This window comes from Neoarius graeffei, chromosome 12 (genome assembly GCF_027579695.1).
Source record: "Neoarius graeffei isolate fNeoGra1 chromosome 12, fNeoGra1.pri, whole genome shotgun sequence".
Taxonomy (NCBI): Eukaryota; Metazoa; Chordata; class Actinopteri; order Siluriformes; family Ariidae; genus Neoarius; species Neoarius graeffei.
In genome coordinates this window covers 22,263,338-22,283,096 of record NC_083580.1, presented here as the reverse complement: position 1 = coordinate 22,283,096, position 19,759 = coordinate 22,263,338, and the positions used below count along the sequence as shown (strand labels likewise).

Below are 19,759 nucleotides of genomic sequence, written 5' to 3'. Positions count from 1 at the left end.
CAAACTAAGGAGCTTTCTGCCAGGAGACAGAGAATAAGTGCATTACTGAGTGTCTGTGAGCAAAGGAGAGCCTGAACGTTGCAACCTCCCTATTGGCTGTTTACTGACTGTTTGTAAAAATGTATCAATTGTTGCCCTTCATCGCGGACTCGAGAGACAAGACCTGAGGAGTTAGATTGTTGGTAGCAGAACAAAATGTCTGGACACAAATCGGGTTTTCAGGAAAGGAAAGAAAATAAACGCAGGGTCGAAAATACAAAAAAGGAGGCAGAAAATGCAAAAAAAGTTTTAAGGTAGGACAAATGGTTACTTTTCTGAGGCAGCCCGCCGTGGCTGCAGGCTTTCAGTTGTGTCATTGAATGGTTACTTTTCTGAGGCAGCCCGCCGTGGCTGCCTGCAGGCTTATTTATTATAGCCCATTTAGTTAAAATAGTTGATCTAAAATGTTTATAGTTATAGTTATGTGATGGTTGTCCTCAGTGTTCGAACTATGCCGATATTTTCGGGGGGTCCCTTTTTTCCCTGGGGGGTGCTTGCGCTTGTCTCGGAGCGCGGCTCTCCAAACACATGAGAAGTCTATCTTACGCACATATCACGCGGACTCCACACCTCCACACACGCATCGCATCTGAAGTCATAACTCATCAGGGGAAATCGTGTCTGCATTGGCATGTTCAAAAAACAACCTCGCGTCAACAATGATACCACACGCAAGAACAAAAACAGTCAGGCTACTCAACAACCAACCTGGCAGCAGCAGTCATTGTCATATCGGTTTATTTTATCTTTGATGTAAACGCAACACTTCGGATATGCAAATGCTTCCCGTTACACACAATTGCTATGTCAACAAACATCATTTTGCCAATATTTTAGAGACCCCCCCCCAACATTTCCCAAATCATGTTTTCAAGGGATCTCATGTCTGTTTCAGGGGATCTCGGATCCCCCGAGTACCCCCGTAGTTCGAACACTGGTTGTCCTGATTTAGACTGGTGTGTTGTTTTTTTTTGGGCGGGGGGGTTGCGCGATGTTGCACCCGGGTCCAGATTAAGGCAGAACCGGCCCTGGCTACATTTCAGTTGTAGTTTGTTTTATGTATGTATGTACTTGCATAGATGTGTACTTGGTCTTCCAATATGGCGACTACCGAAATCTCGCGGCGCGATGACGTCATGCGGGAAGGGTCTATAGGCAAACACATAGTTCCTTAATTGAGCTCAGGTGCATCTTGTTCACGGCACACATGCAGCCCGAGGTGCACCTTCAGGTGCACGCGCCACAGTGCGCAGGACTGACACTCCATCACTGATGAAGCTGGTAAATCTCGAAATTAATCTAAATTGGAATGTTATGGCGATCTGGCCGCTGTGTAAACAGTTTTCAAAATGGCAGCACTGATACTTCATGTTTGAAGTCTCGCACAAGTCTCATGAAGATCGCGCGGATAAGCGACGCCTGCCGTGGACCATATCAACTACATTCAACATGGCTAAAAACCGAAAAGGCCGATACGTGTAATATACTGTAATATGCCAATACAAGTCATAATATAAGGTTAATAAAACCAAAAACGTAATTGAATAACATGTTAATTAAGAAATAAAGCAAGTTTAAAAATGACTTCAGTTCCCCTTTAATATGAAATGTTTCATGTCATAAGATAAATAGTATATTCTTATAACAAGAAAAGTTTCTTGTTTTTGCATGTTTGCATGTCATAATAACATGAAAATATATTTTTATCACAATGAACATTTCAGTGAATGTTATCATGCGATACTGATCTGTTTTTTTTTTTCTTCCGTGGCAGCAATACACTCCTGTATATCTGCACATTATGGTATAGTGAATAGTATTTCTAACAATACATATATTTTTATACTTTTTTTTCCAGGAAGGAGTTTAAGATCACTTTTTATTTTATAAACAAAAAACAAGTATCAGAACTTACAAATTTAGAGAATGGTCATAAGTTAATATCTGGATAAATATTTCAGAAATACTTTAATCTTATAGCCTACAACAATAGAGTCGTTTATTTGTTAGTTTTAAGTCCATTTTAAAAATGTTAATAAGCAAACTATGAGTAAAATGTATTAGTTTTTGATATTTAGGGCCCGAGCCCTATGGGCGAAGGCCCTATTGTTCTTGTAAGAGTTCACTATTATTTATTCTTCCGTCTTCTTCTTCTTCTTCTTCTTCTTCTTTATTTTTCTCCGCTGTTGGGCCATTTTCGGGGCGCTTGCCATGGGCGAAAACGCACCAAATTTGGCACCAGTTCCGAGAATTGCCACCGCTACTCAGAACCAAAAGCCCAAACTTAGCCGGGGCTCAGGGCCTCTATAGCGCCCCCTAAGTCGTTGTGATTTTGGCCTCCCGCATTAAGGTGCCTGGGTGCCGTGTAGTTTGTAGTAGTGGCATGCCATTTGGTACGCATATGTATCTCACTAAGCCGGACAAAAATGTAATGCCAATGCATTAGCCACGCCCAACAGGAAGTGAGGTAATTTCACTTTTGTGCGAAATGCATGGCCACGAAGACGGCGCAACTCCTCCTAGACCGTTCATTGGAATGTCACCAAAATTGATACACATCATCTACAGACATGGCTGACAAAAGTTACTAAATACGTTTCACGTAGGATTAACTGTTCAGAAGTTATACGTCAATCAATTTTCGATGCAATATTTTACATGCTTAAAAATTCATAACAAATCTTCTGATTGCTCAAAACTGCTCATACTTCACACGCAAATCACGCATTGGGCTTCTGACATGTTACCCAATTTCTGTGATATTTCGCCACTGGGGGCGCTATTTTTGGGCAAAAAATCCAATCTTTCCTCAAATTTGGTCAAACTTCACGGCCACCCTCGTACTACCTCCCATGTCATGTATACCACATTTTGGGAATTTTCGTCCATGGGGGGCGCTGTTTTTGGCCGACGCAATTGCTCCAAAACGGGTTTTTGGTAAATAATTCCATAATGCTTTCCCTTCACACCACTACCTTGTGATAGTACGTTGCTGTTGTAGACACTTATTTTTCCAACTCATAATCGCTCATGTACAGCATAGCGCCACCTACTGACATGGGAAAAACCAAAAAATTTATTCTTCAAAAATCTATATCTCATGTTCTATTTACTCAATTGTCATCAAACTTCATATCCAAACTCTTCATAGCTCACCTGACATATACGCCAAATTTTGTGCACTTTCGCCCCTGGGGGTGCTGGTTATGGCAAAAATGATGTTGCAGCTTCTGATTTGTCACACTTGGCAAGCAAACTCTTTACAAGACCCTTATTGGGGCGCTTGCCATTGTCGACAACGCACGAAATTTGGCTCCTTTTTCTTAGACTGCCACCGCTACTGACAACCAGAAGCCCAGATCCAGGCGGGCCTCAGGGCCTCTTTAGCGCCCCCTAAGTCGTTGTGATTTTGGACTCCCGCATAAAGGTGCCTGGGTGCCATGTAGTTTGTAGTAGTGGCATGCCATTTGGAACGCATATGTATCTCACTAAGCCGGACAAAAATGTCCTTCCAATCCATTAGCCACGCCCAACAGGAAGTGAGGTAATTTCACTTTTGTGCGAAATGCATGGCCACGAAGACGGCGCAACTCCTCCTAGGCCGTTCATAGGAATGTCACCAAAATTGAGAGACATCATCTACAGACATGGCTGACAAAAGTTCCTAAATACGTTTCACGTAGGATAAGCCGTTCAGAAGTTATACGTCAATCAATTTTCAATGCAAAATTTTACATGCTTAAAAATTCATAATAAAACTTCTAATTGCTCATAACTGCTCATACTTCACAAGCAAATCACTCATTGGGCTTCTGACATGCTACCCAATTTCTGTGATATTTCGCCACTGGGGGCGCTATTTTTGGGCAAAAAATCCAATCTTTCCTCAAATTTGGTCAAACTTCACGGCCACCCTCTTGCTACCTCCCATGTCATGTATACCACATTTTGGGAATTTTCGTCCATGTGGGGCGCTGTTTTTGGCCGATGCAATTGCTCCAAAATGGGTTTTTGGTAAATAATTCCATAATGCTTTTCCTTCACACCACTACCTTGTGATAGTACGTTGCTGTTGTAGACACTTATTTTTCCAACTCATAATCGCTCATGTACAGCATAGCGCCACCTACTGACATGGGAAAAACCAAAACATTTATTCTTCAAAAATCAATATCTCATCTTCTATTTACTCAATCTTGATCAAACTTGATACGCACACTCTTAACAGGTCACCTGACATATCTCCCAAATTTTGTGAACTTTTGCCACTGGGGGCGCTGTTTTCAGGCAACAATTTATATCTCGGCTTCTGATTTGTCAAACTTGATCAAACTTGACACAACGTCTCTTCCTAGGTCCCTTGACATGTATACCAAATTTGGTGAACTTTCACCACTGGGGGCGCTCATTGCGCTGTAGCAGTTTCAGGAGAGGTGTTTACAATCATGAGTCACCAGGAGTATGTTGTTTTGGTTGCCTTAAACACACATGACTTGTGGGGGATGGGTAGGCTGTCGGGAGCAAGTGTTGTAGCGTTACATACAGACTAATAGATGTCTAACAGAAGACAATCCTATGTAGCTATAGCTTGGTGACTGATGAGGTAAATACATTAATTTGGTTGGGAAGCCATGGCATAAAATGTTCTGTCCATGACAACATCTCAGCGCACCGTGTACTCTGTGTCCAATTCTGTGCTTTGTCGCCATTGTGGGAGTAATGTCTCTTGCCGAAGAAGCTGTGGAAGGTATTTCGCGGGGACGCATGCCCCCGCCCCCCTTGGCCGCGGGCCCGAGCCCTATGGGCGAAGGCCCTATTGTTCTTGTAAGAGTTCACTATTATTATTCTTCCGTCTTCTTCTTCTTCTTCTTCCGTCTTCTTCTTCTTTATTTTTCTCCGCTGTTGGGCCATTTTCGGGGCGCTTGCCATGGGCGAAAACGCACGAAATTTGGCACCAGTTCCGAGAATTGCCACCGCTACTCAGAACCAGAAGCCCAAACTTGGCCGGGGCTCAGGGCCTCTATAGCGCCCCCTAAGTCGTTGTGATTTTGGCCTCCCGCATTACGGTGCCTGGGTGCCATGTAGTTTGTAGTAGTGGCATGCCATTTGGTACACATATGTATCTCACTAAGCCGGACAAAAATGTAATGCCAATGCATTAGCCACGCCCAACAGGAAGTGAGGTAATTTCACTTTTGTGCGAAATGCATGGCCACGAAGACGGCGCAACTCCTCCTAGACCCTTCATAGGAATGTCACCAAAATTGATACACATCATCTACTGACATGGCTGACAAAAGTTACTAAATAGGTTTCACGTAGGATAAACCGTTCAGAAGTTATACGTCAATCAATTTTCGATGCAAAATTTTACATGCTTAAAAATTCATTACAAATCTTCTGATTGCTCAAAACTGCTCATACTTCACACGCAAATCACTCATTGGGCTTCTGACATGTTACCCAATTTCTGTGATATTTCGCCACTGGGGGCGCTATTTTTGGGCAAAAATTCCAATCTTTCCTCAAATTTGGTCAAACTTCACGGCCACCCTCTTACTACCTCCCATGTCATGTATACCACGTTTTGGAAATTTTCGTCCATGGGGGGCGCTGTTTTCGGCCGACGCTATTGCTCCAAAACGGGTTTTTGGTAAATAATTCCATAATGCTTTTCCTTCACACCACTACCTTGTGATAGTACGTTGCTGTTGTAGACACCTATTTTTCCAACTCATAATCGCTCATGTACAGCATAGCGCCACCTACTGACATGGGAAAAACCAAAAAATTTATTCTTCAAAAATCTATACCTCATCTTCTATTTACTCAATTGTCATCAAACTGCATACGCAAACTCTTCATAGCTCCCCTGACGTCTACGCCAAATTTTGTGCACTTTCGCCCCTGGGGGTGCTGGTTATGGCAAAAATGATATTGCAGCTTCTGATTTGTCAAACTTGCCAAGCAAACTCTTTACAAGACCCTTTTTGGGGCGCTTGCCATGGTCGACAACGCACGAACTTTGGCTCCTTTTTCTTAGACTGTCACCGCTACTGAGAACCAGAAGCCCAGATCCAGGCGGGCCTCAGGGCCTCTATAGCGCCCCCTAACTCGTTGTGATTTTGGCCTCCCGCGTTAAGGTGCCTGGTTGCCATGTTGTTTGTAGTACTGGCATGCCATTTGGTACGCATATGTATCTCACTAAGCCGGACAAAAATGTAATGCCAATGCATTAGCCACGCCCAACAGGAAGTGAGGTAATTTCACTTTTGTGCGAAGTGCATGGCCACGAATACGGCGCAACTCCTCCTAGACCGTTCATAGGCATGTCACCAAAATTGATACACATCATCTACAGAGATGGCTGACAAAAGTTACTATATAGGTTTCACGTAGCATAAACCGTTCCGAAGTTATACGTCAATCAATTTTCAATGCAACATTTTACATGCTTAAAAATTCATAACAAATCTTCTACTTGCTCAAAACTGCTCATACTTCACACGCAGATCACTCATTGGGCTTCTGACATGTTACCCACTTTCTGTGATATTTCGCCACTGGGGGCGCTATTTTTGGGCAAAAACTCCAATCTTTCCTCAAATTTGGTCACACTTCCCGGCCACCCTCTTACTACCTCCCATGTCATGTATACCACCTTTTGGGAATTTTTGTCCATGGGGGGCGCTGTTTTTGGCCGACGCAATTGCTCCATAACGGGCTTTTGGTAAATAATTCCATAATGCTTTTCCTTCACACCACTACCTTGTGATAGTGCGTTGCTTTTGTAGACACTTATTTCTCCAACTCATAATCGCTCATGTACAGCATAGCGCCACCTACTGACATGGGAAAAACCAAAACATTTATTCTTCAAAAATCAATATCTCATCTTCTATTTACTCAATTGTCATCAAACTTCATACGCAAACTCTTCATAGCTCACCTGACATGTACGCCAAATTTTGTGCACTTTCGCCCCTGGGGGTGCTGGTTATTGCAGAAATGATATTGCAGCTTCCGATTTGTCAACCTTGGCAAGCAAACTCTTTACAGGACCCTTATTGGGGCGCTATTATTATTAGGGCCCGAGCACCGTTCAGTGCGAGACCCTATCGTTGCCATGTGTCCAATTCTGTGCTTTGTCGCCCTTGCGGGAGTAATGTCTCTTGCCGAAGAAGCTGTGGAAGGTATTTCGCGGGGACGCATGCCCCCGCCCCCCTTGGCCGCTGGCGCGAGGGCCCGTCGAGGCCGCTTGCGGCTTTAATTCTTCTTCTTCTTCTTTTGTTTGTTCCCATTAGGAGTCGCCACAGCAGATAATGTCCCTCCATCTCCTCCTGTCCAATGTATCTTTTTCTGTAGCACCAACTGTCATCATGTCCTCCTTCACCACATCCATAAAGCTCATCTTTGGTTTTCCTCTTTTCCTTCTACCTGGCAACTCCATCTCCAGCATTCTTTTCCCAATATACCCTGGATCTCTCCTCTGTACATGTCCAAACCACCTCACTCTCACCACTCTCACTTTGTCTCCAAGAGGTCCTACACGTACTGTCCCTATAATATTCTCATTTCTAATCCTGTCCAACTTTGTCACTCCCAGTGAAACTCTCAACATCTTCAGCTCTGCTACCTCTAGTTCAGCCTCCTGTATTTTGTTAGTGCTACTGTCTCCAAACCATACAACATGGCTGATATTTGATCGTTTAAAAAGAAATTGATGTTGATCTTGAACTCAAGTCTATGAATGCAGACATAGGTTAACTGCATTATATGTATACGTGTATTTGGATCTGCATGAAGTATGTAAGAATAATCATATGAACACGTGTGTGTGTGTGTGTGTGTGTGTGTGTGTGTGTGTGTGTGTGTGTGTGTGTGTGTGTGTGTGTGTACCTTATCACAGCCCCAGCCTGCTGAGGAGCCCTTGTTGTTGTGCCCAATGGTGATTTTTGTCAGTCTACCCAGGTTTGGGTTCTCAATGGTAAATTTATCCTCATTCCCCCTCTCAAAAGTATCCTTCCCTTCGCTCACAAGCTTCCTCTCCCCTGCACATGTACACACGTGAAAAGACATCATTCAGAAAAATACTTTGTCACAAAAAAATCTGGAAGCAAAAAAACAAGTGCATTATGTAGCTACCCATACCTAAAAGCATAAATAGGCAAATAATTGCGCATCATGTGTTTGTATACACACACACACACACACACACACACACACACACACACACACATACCAGTATCTCCATGCTCTCCGAAGATTGTCAGATAAACGTCTGCATCCGTTCCACTACCTTTGACATCCATTGTAAATACACTGACAATGTACTTGTTCTCTACAAGTTAGGAACACAAATGCACGCGCACACACACACGCATGCACACAGTCAGTGCTGTGTATTGAAGATGTTCAGGTTTCCCCCTCCCCCATACCTGACATAAAATGTTCAAGAGATGTTCAAGGGATAATTTTATCAATTATCAATGGTTGATAAGATAGTTGATAAAATTATCCCTTGAACATCTCTACATCTTGATTCCCATTAAATACAAGGATCTAGCATTCATACTTTCATATTTCCAGAACAACCACTTATCCTGTCTCCTCTCTCTGATGAGGGGTGATGGAGAGCACACAAAGCATTTCTGTAAGTTTATGTGAGTCTTTGCCATTACATTAAAGGCATTTAGCAGACACTCTTATCCAGAACAACATCCCCAGCAGACATACCTGAGCTGCCCAGGGAGCAGTTAGGGGTTAGGTGCCTTGCTCAAGGGCACTTCAGTTCATTCCTGCTAGTCCAGGGAATTGAACCAGTGACCTTTTTGGTTCCAAAGCTGCTTCTCTAACCACGAGGCCATGGCTTCCCCAAATGCTGTAAATGGATCTATGTATGTGTAATATATCCAATCTGGGATTACATAGATCTTAATTTGCCAACCTTCTAACCTCGTCATCTGAAGGCATTTCCCTCTGTAGTAGTCATTAAAGGCAGACTGTCTTTCAGATTTTTCAAGTTTAGGTCATAAAAAGAATTTTCCCTGACACCCAATTATTTTTGTTTAGTGGACCCAAAGCTACTGAATTTGAATCATAGACTTCCAATTTTATTACGTTTTTTGTTTTTTTAAATAGAACAATTAATGAATTTAGGGCCACGTGGCCCTTAATTCTCCGCTACTTTTTCTTGCTTCACTGTGACCCAATTCAAGATACTACATCATGCATCACATGGTGGGCATTCCCTATTCGCACAAGGCATTATGGGGTACAAATTTGATACAGGAGAGAAAAATGAAGGACGCGAATGAAATGTGAAAGACCGACTACAGTAACAGAAAGCAAGAAGAAAAGATGTTATATTGTGAAGAAAAGGAAACACAGGGCCAAACTAATAAATATCGGCGGTCAGTGAGCACCTCCGTGTGATCAGCTGTTCATTTAGTGACAGAATGATGTAACTGTCAGTGCACGGTCAAGGTGAGCCTGTAGATGGCAGTAAAGCAACACTGGATGCCAGCTGCTGTAAAACGAAGAAGAAGAAGAAGGTAAACCTGCGCATGCACACACCGGACTTCCTCTGTCTGCTTGACTGTGCGAAGCGAGCGATTTCATGCACATTATTTTCTCGGGGAATCCCCTCAATTTAATAACTTCCCAGCCATAGAATGGCCTGGTTTTTTGTTTGTTTTGTTTTTTGTTTGTTTGGGGGGGTTGGGGGGAGGGGGGTTGAGATATTGCAGAAATAAACATATATCACAATGACCAAATTTCAGAGGGAACTAAATTTCACCAATTTTAAGAAACCAAAAGGCCATATAGCTTTAATTGTATAGTACTGTGTGGCAGCGGGGGCGTGGCCAAGCATCGGTCTGAGGGCAGAGTCAGGGAAGGTAAGTGGCACCTGATGGGGATTAACCTGTGTTTGTGTGTCTTCCCCAGTGACCGCGCCCTTTAAAAGGAGAGGAGAGCAGAGAAAGGGAGCTCTCCCCAACCAGAACACTTGTGTGTGTGTGTGTGTGTGTGTGCGCGCGCGCGCGCGCGTGGCTGGGAAGTGATAAAAGGTTGAAAAGCTAGCAATAAATAGTTCATTGAGAACTCAGTTCTGGCCTGCCGTGCTTCTGTGCTCCACCCACCTGGTCCAATACTACATACTGCTTTGCCTTTTTTCTTAGTTTCTTTATGCCTTGTTTCTTGTTCTGTCACGGCTAGGTTCTGCCTTCACTAATGCCTTTCCAGTGCCTGATTCATGTCTAGAAAGTCTTTGTATGCTGTAGCATTCAGATTTCTCTTCACTGGAACTAAAGGATCTTGGCAAGGTTGGGCTCTTGTAGGAGAACTATGTATAATTTCAGAAAATTATATTAGTTTATGATAGGAATTAAATCAAAACAGTGAATGCTAGTGCCCTCAGTCTTTAGGACCTGAATGGTACTATACCACTGAATGTATCTTACGTTTAGGGATGTTCATAGGATTAAGGCTACCCAGGAGGTATCTCACTGTAAGTCCATCCCCCATATCCCGGGCCAACCAACGGTTGCAGGCAAAGAACAGGCGAAGGTGCGGCCTGTTCATGTCCAACAATGTGACTCGATCCAGATACCACCTAGCACTCATTCCTGTGTTGTCATGCTCAATTCTGAAAGATAGGAAATGCATCATAGAACACGATGTGCTATACAGTGTGTGTGTGTGTGTGTGTGTGTGTGTGTATATATATACCTGAGTTTTTTTATGGGCCCGACATTGTGTGTTTTAATCCGGAACACATCCGATTTGTTCTTTTCGAAAGCCACCCTGCTCCTGTGATGTAAATTGAGCAATGAATTAGGTAGATGAAAAAAGAGAGAGGGAGAGAGAGAGCACTTTGTGGTGTCTTGCATTTGGTTCTTGCAAAATCATCTCTCTTATTTAAAAAATCAAGTTCATGAATAATTACAAACATATCTTAATTTTTTAACAAATTAAAAGAATATTGTAGTGTCCTTCAACCTAAAGTTTATTTACCACATCTGTAGCATATTGGTGATTATCATGTACAAGAAATCCCTTTGGCTCAAAACTCACTTGTAACTGAGATCTAAAGCAGTTGCTGAAAATTACCATGTAACTAACACAAACACAAAATAAATAAATAAATAAATAAATATTTAAAAATCTAATCTTGAGCCTGTCCGGTTTTGGTGAGTCTGAGCCCATGATAGCCTCAGATCCCGGTTCTTGGCTGACAGGAGTATTATCCAATGTGGTCTTCTGCTATTGTAGCTCATCCACCTCAAGGTTTGATATTTTGTGAATGCTGAGATGCTTTTCTGCTCACCATGGTTATAAAGAGTGATTATGTGAGTTGCTATATCCTTCTTGGTAGCTCAGAACAATTTGGTCATTTTCCTCTGACTTATTTTACCAACAAGGCATTTCCACCCACAGAACTGTCACTCACTCAATGAAAAATTTAAAACTAATATTAAAACTACAACTATCCAATAAAGCCATTACTAGGAAAGGGGAAAGTGTTAAATGAATGAACTAGAAGGGCACTCAGTAGAGTGCATACCTCCGCTAAGCCACATATTTGGATTTGCATCAAAATCTAATAAACTGTTCCTTGGCCCACCTTTCCTCACAATTTTATCAAAATCAGTTCGCTACATTTTGAGTTATGTTGAAAGCAGACAAACAAACTAACGGAGGTGAAAACATAACCTCTTCCAACAAAGTTGGTAGAGGTAATGAATGAATGAGGGGAGGAAGGAATCTATTATGATGAGGCAGATATGGGAGAGTGTGTTAGCAAAGGTAAGAAGTTTTTATGAACTTTTCTGCAACCAAGACTGAAGCAGTACAGTTAAAAGTAAAGGCGTTTTGTGTTGGTATTACATAATTTCTTCTCCTGAAAAAGTTCATAAAGGGAGTCTACAAAAGATATATTTCACATAAACATTTATGTTTTGAGTAAACAGGTTATTTTCTATGCTATTCTCAGTACAGGGAAATCTGTTAACATGTTTGTCTGTGGTAATCACCTATACACTTCAGATGTAGGATATTAGGTTGCAAAACACTTTAATCAAGTCACACACATTGCAGCTCCCAAAAGAATGATCGGTTAAATTGCTCACAGCTCTCCTCACGCGCACATACTAAAATTCACATTCATTATGATAATCACACTCAACATCCAACACTGGCAAACCTCATGAGCAAACTTTGGAAATGATGCAATTTAGGCAGTTGGAGAAGTTCTGCTAAATTTCATCTTCATTCCAAAATGTTGCATTTTGACCATCAGATTCAGGCCAATCAAAGTCCAGGAAAAAAGCCAAGCTGATATACACCATCCTTTTTACCCACAGTCTAATTTAATCTAAAGTATTTTATTAGTCATTATGCAACATAAGTGAAATTGTCATCTTAGCAAAGAAACACTCTCAGATTAATCAATATTTGCTTAATTTCCTGATTTATTGATTAATGCATGGAGAGTTTTATGAGTCTGGTTATAGCATGCACATAAATTCTACACACATAAAAAAAGTACATGTAGAAAATGTATCACACATGCAGACTGAGTTAGCGTTTCTTTTTCCTTTTCTTTTTTTTTGAGATTGGAAGTAGATTCATATAACCGTCCTATCCCATTGGCTAAGAATAAGATTAGGATGTCATTTGATCTACTTCTCCTTCTTATTACTGATAAGTATACACCGATCAGCCATAACATTAAAACCACTGACGGGTGAAATGAACAATATTATCTCATTACAGTGGCACCTGTCAGTGGGTGCGATATATTAGGCAGCAAGTGAACAGTCAGTTCTTGAAGTTTATGTGTTGGAAGCAGGAAAAATGGGCAAGCACAAGGATCTGAGCGACTTTGGTAAGAGTTGAATTGTGATGGTTAGACGACTGGGTCTGAGCATCTCCAAAATGATACATCTTGTGAGGTGTTCCTGGTATGCAGTGGTTAGTACCTCCCAAAAGTGATCCAAGGAAGTACAACCGGTGAACCGGCAACAAAGTCATGGGTGCCTAAGCCTCACTGACATCCATGGGGCAGCCATGGCCTAAAGGTTAGGGAAGCAGCCTTGGGCCCAAAGGCCACTAGTTTGATTCCATAGACCAGCAAGAAAATCCACAGCTGAAGTGCCCTTGAGCAAGGCACCTAATCCCCAACTGCTCCCCAGGCACTGTGTGTATGTGCTCATTGTATGTTGCTCTGGATAAGATGTAATGTAATGGGGGAGCAAAGGGTAGCCAGTCTTATGGAGTCCATGTCTCCAAGGGCTAAAGTTGCTTTGGTGACACAAGGGGGACTTGTGCAATATTAGGCAGGTGGTTTTAATATTAAGCAGGTAGTTTTGGCTGATCAGGGTATATTGTAATGCTGTATAGAAGAGAGTCAATTTGTTAGTTTATTATGACAGAATAGTTAACTTGGTTTTAATACTGTACTCTATGATGCCGTTTGTATTTTGTGTGAAAGGGTATGAAGTGTGTCTGTCTGTGTGTATGTATGAATGGGATGGGAAGTCATGGAAAAAGCACCCAGAATGCTCTTATATACAAATACATAATCAAAGAACAATGCACCGCCACACAAGTAATTGAGTGGCCTTTTTAATAAGGCAATACCTCCTTTCAGTGCTGAGAAAACAGAAAGAAAGGCAGAATTAAACAATTAATCATCATTCCCACTCTAATTTTTTTAGCAAAACTAAATTCTAGTGGAATTTATACATTTGTCTGGATTGGAAACACAGGGCTTTCTAGTCCAGCCCTTGCTGATGCCTAAAACACGAAAGCAGTGATTACCTGTGTACAAAAATACGTAAACTGGTTGGGTTTACACATATTTATCATTTTAACATACTTTGTTAAGGTAATTAACAATAAAAAAAAATGACCATAGCCATTAAACTCCATTCATCTAGGTAGCATTCACCTCAGTTTTTAAATACAAAATCTTTTCATTTTAATGTTTCAAGTCACCCTATTTCACATAGAAAATACAATCTTCTGTATAACTAACTGGATTTTAAATTGTCTGATGCTTTCTGAGTTTCTAAATGTGAAAAATCAGGCTTACTCTGGCTTATTCAATATTAAAATAGAAAATACATGTCATGTATAATACCTTAAAACATAAACAGTTAATTCATGAACGATGAACTCCAAATCGTCAACAGGTTAGTGAACTCACTTGCTGGCAAGGAGAACCTTTGGTGTAACACCATATTCTCCGTACAAGGTGACAAAAACATTAGCGTCGGTGCCTGCTGCTTTCACATCACCTGTTACTGTCACCACTTCATACACTATAAAAAGGAGAGAGAAAACCATCAAGAGTGAAAGTCAGTTTAGTTTGCCTTTGACTAAATACTGAATGTTTTCCAACACTGAATGATCATGAACACTGTCAGCTCTTCATTTTTCCTTGCCTGACCTGCTATAACTACCTAGTTTTAGCATTTTGTCTCTGCCCCATTACGAAGTAGTTTTACATGGGATGGAAACCTGACTGCTCCAAAGATGACTGATAACCACCTTTCTACTAGAAGCCACACGTATTAGCTATAATACAGCTTTCACATCGTTGGCTGGTATTATTTAAATCAGACTTTATCTAACAATTTCTGATCAAAGTGACTGAGTATTAAAATATGACATATATTGTTTTCTTACTTTGTAATAATTCCTCAACAATTTCAGTATTTACCCGAGAAATTCCACCTCCACAGCTAAACCCATGTCAACATAAATTGTTCATTCAATTTCTTTCAGGCAGATTCTGCACAGGGCGGCACGGTGGTGTAGTGGTTAGCGCTGTCGCCTCACAGCAAGAAGGTCCTGGGTTCGAGCCCCGGGTCCGGCGAGGGCCTTTCTGTGTGGAGTTTGCATGTTCTCCCCGTGTCCGCGTGGGTTTCCTCCGGGTGCTCCGGTTTCCCCCACAGTCCAAAGACATGCAGGTTAGGTTAACTGGTGACTCTAAATTGACCGTAGGTGTGAATGTGGGTGTGAATCGTTGTCTGTGTGTGAATCGCCTGTGATGACCTGGCGACTTGTCCAGGGTGTACCCCGCCTTTCGCCCGTAGTCAGCTGGGATAGGCTCCAGCTTGCCTGCGACCCTGTAGAAGGATAAAGTGGCTAGAGATAATGAGATGAGAGAGATTCTGCACAGAAAGTGCTACGTACATTTCAGCATCACATTGAAAAGTGATCTTGTAACACAGTTACCCTGACCAATGTGTGCGCCCTGCTGGATGTAATCCAGAATGGAGCAAGAACATAATCCCTTGAGCCCTTCAGTGTTAATCTGTAAGGGCAAAATAGGTGAAAGTAAAAGGCCATAACTTAACTGAGCCAACCAGGCATACGAAAGATCAGTCACCTTTGTGTTATGGTTCTCTCTTAAATACCCCTAAGAGTTGTGGCTTTTCCAAGTAAAAAATGTTTAGAATCAGATCTTTGAGGCTTAAAACCAAAAGGAGTTTATCTCAGACTAGAACTCTTACTATCTTACAAATATTGGCTAAGTATAATACAAGGACAGGTGGTGCAGTGGTTAGCACTGTTGCCTCACAGCAAGAAGGTTATGGGTTTGAGTCCAGTGGCCAACAGGGGCCTTTCTGTGTGGAGTTTGCATGTTCCCCCCACGTCTTCATGGGTTTCCTCCAAAGACATGCAGTTAGGTTAACTGGCTACTCTAAATTGCCCATAGGTGTGAATGTGCAGAAAGGAACTGGCCACCCTACTGCTGCAATTCTGGCCAAGTCAACCAAACATGGTTCACCTCAAGCCCGAATCATGTTTGGCAATGACGACAATGATAATACTAGGATAGGAATGAACAAAAGAAGATGTCTTCATCAACTGCCTCAAGCAACCAGATTTGGACCATATAAACAAATAAATTACAGAAGACCAATTTCTTTCTCCACCCCTTACTTTAACTACTGTTTTTTGTAGGTCATTACCAAAATTTCAACACTTACAATCATAAAAGCTTATGTAAACTTGTTGCACCATTTAACTCTATGATAGTAATGATCACTGTGAGTTTGGTTATCTGTTTTTCATTTATTTAAAATTAAGCAACAGTCGTTTATGTTATTACCAATAGAGACTTGTATTATACTGTGAAAACCAATTTGAGTCATGCAGAAATTATGTCAAGACCACACACCATCAATTACTTTAAAAAGACATTCTACAATCTCAGACAGAAAAGCCACAAATTATTAATCTTATTTTTTGTTCCTCAGGAAATCATATGACCATTCTAATATTCTCACAAGATCATATTTCACCCCGGAATATTCTCATACTCTAGTTCTACACAGATGGTACTTGAAAAGCTCTGGAGGGATGATAAATGGACAGAAATAGCCAGAAGTGTGGGAAATGGAAAAGAAAAAAATGAAAGAATTGTTGATTTGACAGTTGAACAGGATATCTGTTTGAGTCCGAGGGTCTGAATTTCATTCTGGTCTTGTTTCATGTAAGATGTATTTTGCTGGCTAAGTTAGAAAATTTACTGGGTGAGCAATAAACAACAGTTTGGTACAATTTGACTGTTGATTTGAGGTGAGAAAGAACAATTGAGTGAAAAATTTGTGATCAAAAGTATGCAGTAAATTTGGCTTATTTCTTAAGTTGTTTGACTTAGGAGAAATGATGGTCACTATAAATCATCACCACAAGTCATCACCATATAAGTAATCACCACCATAAGTCATCACCACAAGTCATCAAATACAAGACCAACTAGCTTGTATTTGAAACATTCATTCTCCAAAATGGCAAAATAATATGGCTTTAAACTAAGGATCTGCTTTTTTTATTGGTGATATTGTCTCCTAGAAGGTGTCCTTAATTGCCATGCCTGACCAATTTCCTCCTAGAAATGTATGAACATAAGGAGGCTGCATGAATAGACCGACAAGGCATTGTGTTTCAGTCAATAGAGAGGTGGCAGGCTGTTCAAATCCAATAATGGCCATTTGCCAGCTTGCCCCTGTGCCAGTGTGCTTCTACCGTGAAGCAAATAAGGAAATATTAGAGTTTGCCAATCAGAGCAGGCTCCTGGGCACTAACTGGCAGAGGTAGTTTGTGGATAAAGTTTGTTACACCTAAGCATCACACCTCTATGATGGCTTTCCCAAAACTACTGTCACAAATTTGGAGGTTGTCTTTGTATGCTGTAACATTACAATTTCCCTACACTGTAACTAAGAGACCCAAACATGTTCCAGCATGACAATGCCCCTTAAGTGGTCTGCACAGAGCCCTGACTTCAACCCCACTAGACACCTTTGGGATGAACTGGAATAATGCCTGAGCCCCAAGCCTTCTCGTTCTACATCAGTGCCTCACCTGATTAATGTTCTTGTAGTTGAATGAGCAAATGCTCCCCAAAGCAATGCTCCAAAATCTAGTGGAAAGTCTTCCCAGAAGAGTGGAGATTATTATAACAGGAAAAGGGGGACTAAATCTGGAATGGGTTGTTCAACAAGCATATAGGTATGATGGCCATGTGTCTACAAGTCTATAAGTTCTACATGGATATATAGTGTATAAAAATTAATTACAAGTCATCTTATTTCAAGTTTCTTCTCATTATTATCTTAATAATGCACAGCAATAAAATTAGACGCTAATCAAAGATGGCTTATGGGAGCCATGCTTCATCAGGATAGCCCCCATGGAAAATGACAGCCAATCACATAGGGGTTTCCCAGGAAAATGAAAGTTTCAGAAGTCTACAGAAAGTGAGCGACACTTGGAAATATAACTCTAAAACAAAAATGTGAATACTTTGTTCAAATACCTTTTATAAAATTTCATTTCCTTTGTTTTTGCTTTATATTCAAGCAGATGAATTACACCAGAAAAATGCCCTGGGTGATACCAAATGGAATAGTGTGTATTAATAACATTTCTCTACATTTGTAGAGGAAACAAGAAAGATAAATAAAGAACAAAATGTGTTCGTACCTTTTTTCTTATAGTATTCATCTTCATACCCATCTGAGTCTTCAGTGTGATAATTCATAATCTCCTGCTGGTAGAGCTCAGAGTAGTCTAGCTGCTTGTTCTTTTTCTTAGATTTCTTCCCTTTCTTTTCATCATCACTCTCTGAACCCTTCTTCTTCTTTTTATCCTTTTTCTTCTTGTTTTTGTTCTCCTCTTCCTCTTCCGTCTCTTCCTCCTGGACTTCCTCATCCTCCTCAGCCTCCTCCACAGACTTCTTCTTCTTTTTTCCGTCTTTACTCTTCTTTTCCATGTCGTTCTCTTCTTCTTGTTGTTGTTCTTCTCCTTCAGCGCCTGCTATCACCTCACTTTCTACCTCTTTCTTCTTTTTCTTATTCTTCTTCTTTTTCTCTTTTTTCACCTCCTCACCATCTTCCACTGCTGGAGGTTTCTCTTTTTTCTGCTTTTCCTTTTTGACTGGTTCATTATTGTTTTGTTCATCACCATCCTCTTCTCCATCTATTGCTTCAGCATCCTCCTTCACGTTTTCCTCTCCTTTCTTTTTCTTTTTCTTCTTTACCTTCTCATCTGTCCCGCCCTTCTTTTTCTGCACTTTCTCACTCTTGTCCTCCCCCTTGTCTGCTGTGATCTTGGGTCTTTTCCTTCTCTTCTCACTGTCTGGTGCATCTTGGCTGGCAGAGGTCCCACTCTTTCCTTTCACCTTTGGCTCCTTCTCCTCTGTTCTGTCATCACTTTCTTCAGTTTCAGAGCTTTTTTTCACTCTTGCCGGCATCTTTTATTCATCCAGCAGCATGAAGAGTGTTTCCTCGTCTGTTTCAGTGGTGTTGGGTGACGCCGCCTGGCCCCAGGTGCAAAGGTGCAGCTGGAACTGGGCCTCAGTGCGGAGCTTGTTACAGGTCTTGCAGTGTAGTGTGGAGCTCCTGAATAATTACTGGATGGGGAATGGGTCACATGACCTCGTAGCCATCAAATTATTTGCTGTACCTTTAAGACACTCCTCCAACATATCCATATTCATACATTATATGTGGCATTATTCTGTTTTGTCAGCACGGGGACAATAGATTCTTTTTCTCTTCTCCAAATCTCACATACACAGCTTAAGTCTATATTTTCATTATATCTCTATATAAAATGAATAAAATTAGATAATAAGCCTGGCTTTGCATGGCTGATGTAGAGAGCAAAACAAATGCTGAATATCATAATCAGTGTCTGCCTGGTTTTCTGCATCATTTCACCTTTCTATTCTGTGTTTATACTATTCATCTTGTTCATAATTGCAGCCAAAAGCACCTGATATTTCTACATAAACCTGTTACAATTTGGGGGTGAGCTAGTGAAAACTGAGAGGCACAGAGAGAGAGAGAGAAAGAGAGAGAGAGAGAGTGTGTAAGGGGAGGAGAGGGGATGGGCTTCAAAACTTTCATTATTCATTAGGCAAGGATAGCTTTACTCAAACACAAACATACACACACATGTGCACGCACATGCATGTACACACACACACACACACACACACACACACACACACACACACAAATTAGGTAATATGATGACATTAAACATCCTGGCGGCACGGTGGTGCAGTGGTTAGCACTGGCTTGTCTCATAGCAAGAAGGTTCTGGGTTCGAGCCCAGTGGCTGATGGGGACCTTTCTGTGTGGAGTTTGCATGTTGTCTGGGTGGGTTTCCTCTGGGTGCTCTGGTTTCCCCC

The 19,759-nt window shown here is 41.4% G+C and overlaps 1 protein-coding gene across 1 annotated transcript in view; it reads right to left on the bottom strand.

The window, feature by feature from the left end:
• LOC132894886 (lipoxygenase homology domain-containing protein 1-like) overlaps positions 1-18,814 on the bottom strand; it is a 157,856-nt gene extending 139,042 nt beyond the window's left edge. Inside the window, exons 1-7 of the mRNA XM_060935019.1 lie at positions 18,046-18,814; positions 14,252-14,366; positions 13,684-13,695; positions 10,771-10,851; positions 10,503-10,687; positions 8,282-8,380; positions 7,939-8,090 (exon numbers count right to left, since the gene is read on the bottom strand). Coding sequence (XP_060791002.1) covers positions 7,939-8,090; positions 8,282-8,380; positions 10,503-10,687; positions 10,771-10,851; positions 13,684-13,695; positions 14,252-14,366; positions 18,046-18,814 — 1,413 coding nt within the window. The remainder of the gene's footprint in view (positions 1-7,938; positions 8,091-8,281; positions 8,381-10,502; positions 10,688-10,770; positions 10,852-13,683; positions 13,696-14,251; positions 14,367-18,045) is intronic.
• Between the last annotated feature and the right edge of the window lie 945 nt (positions 18,815-19,759).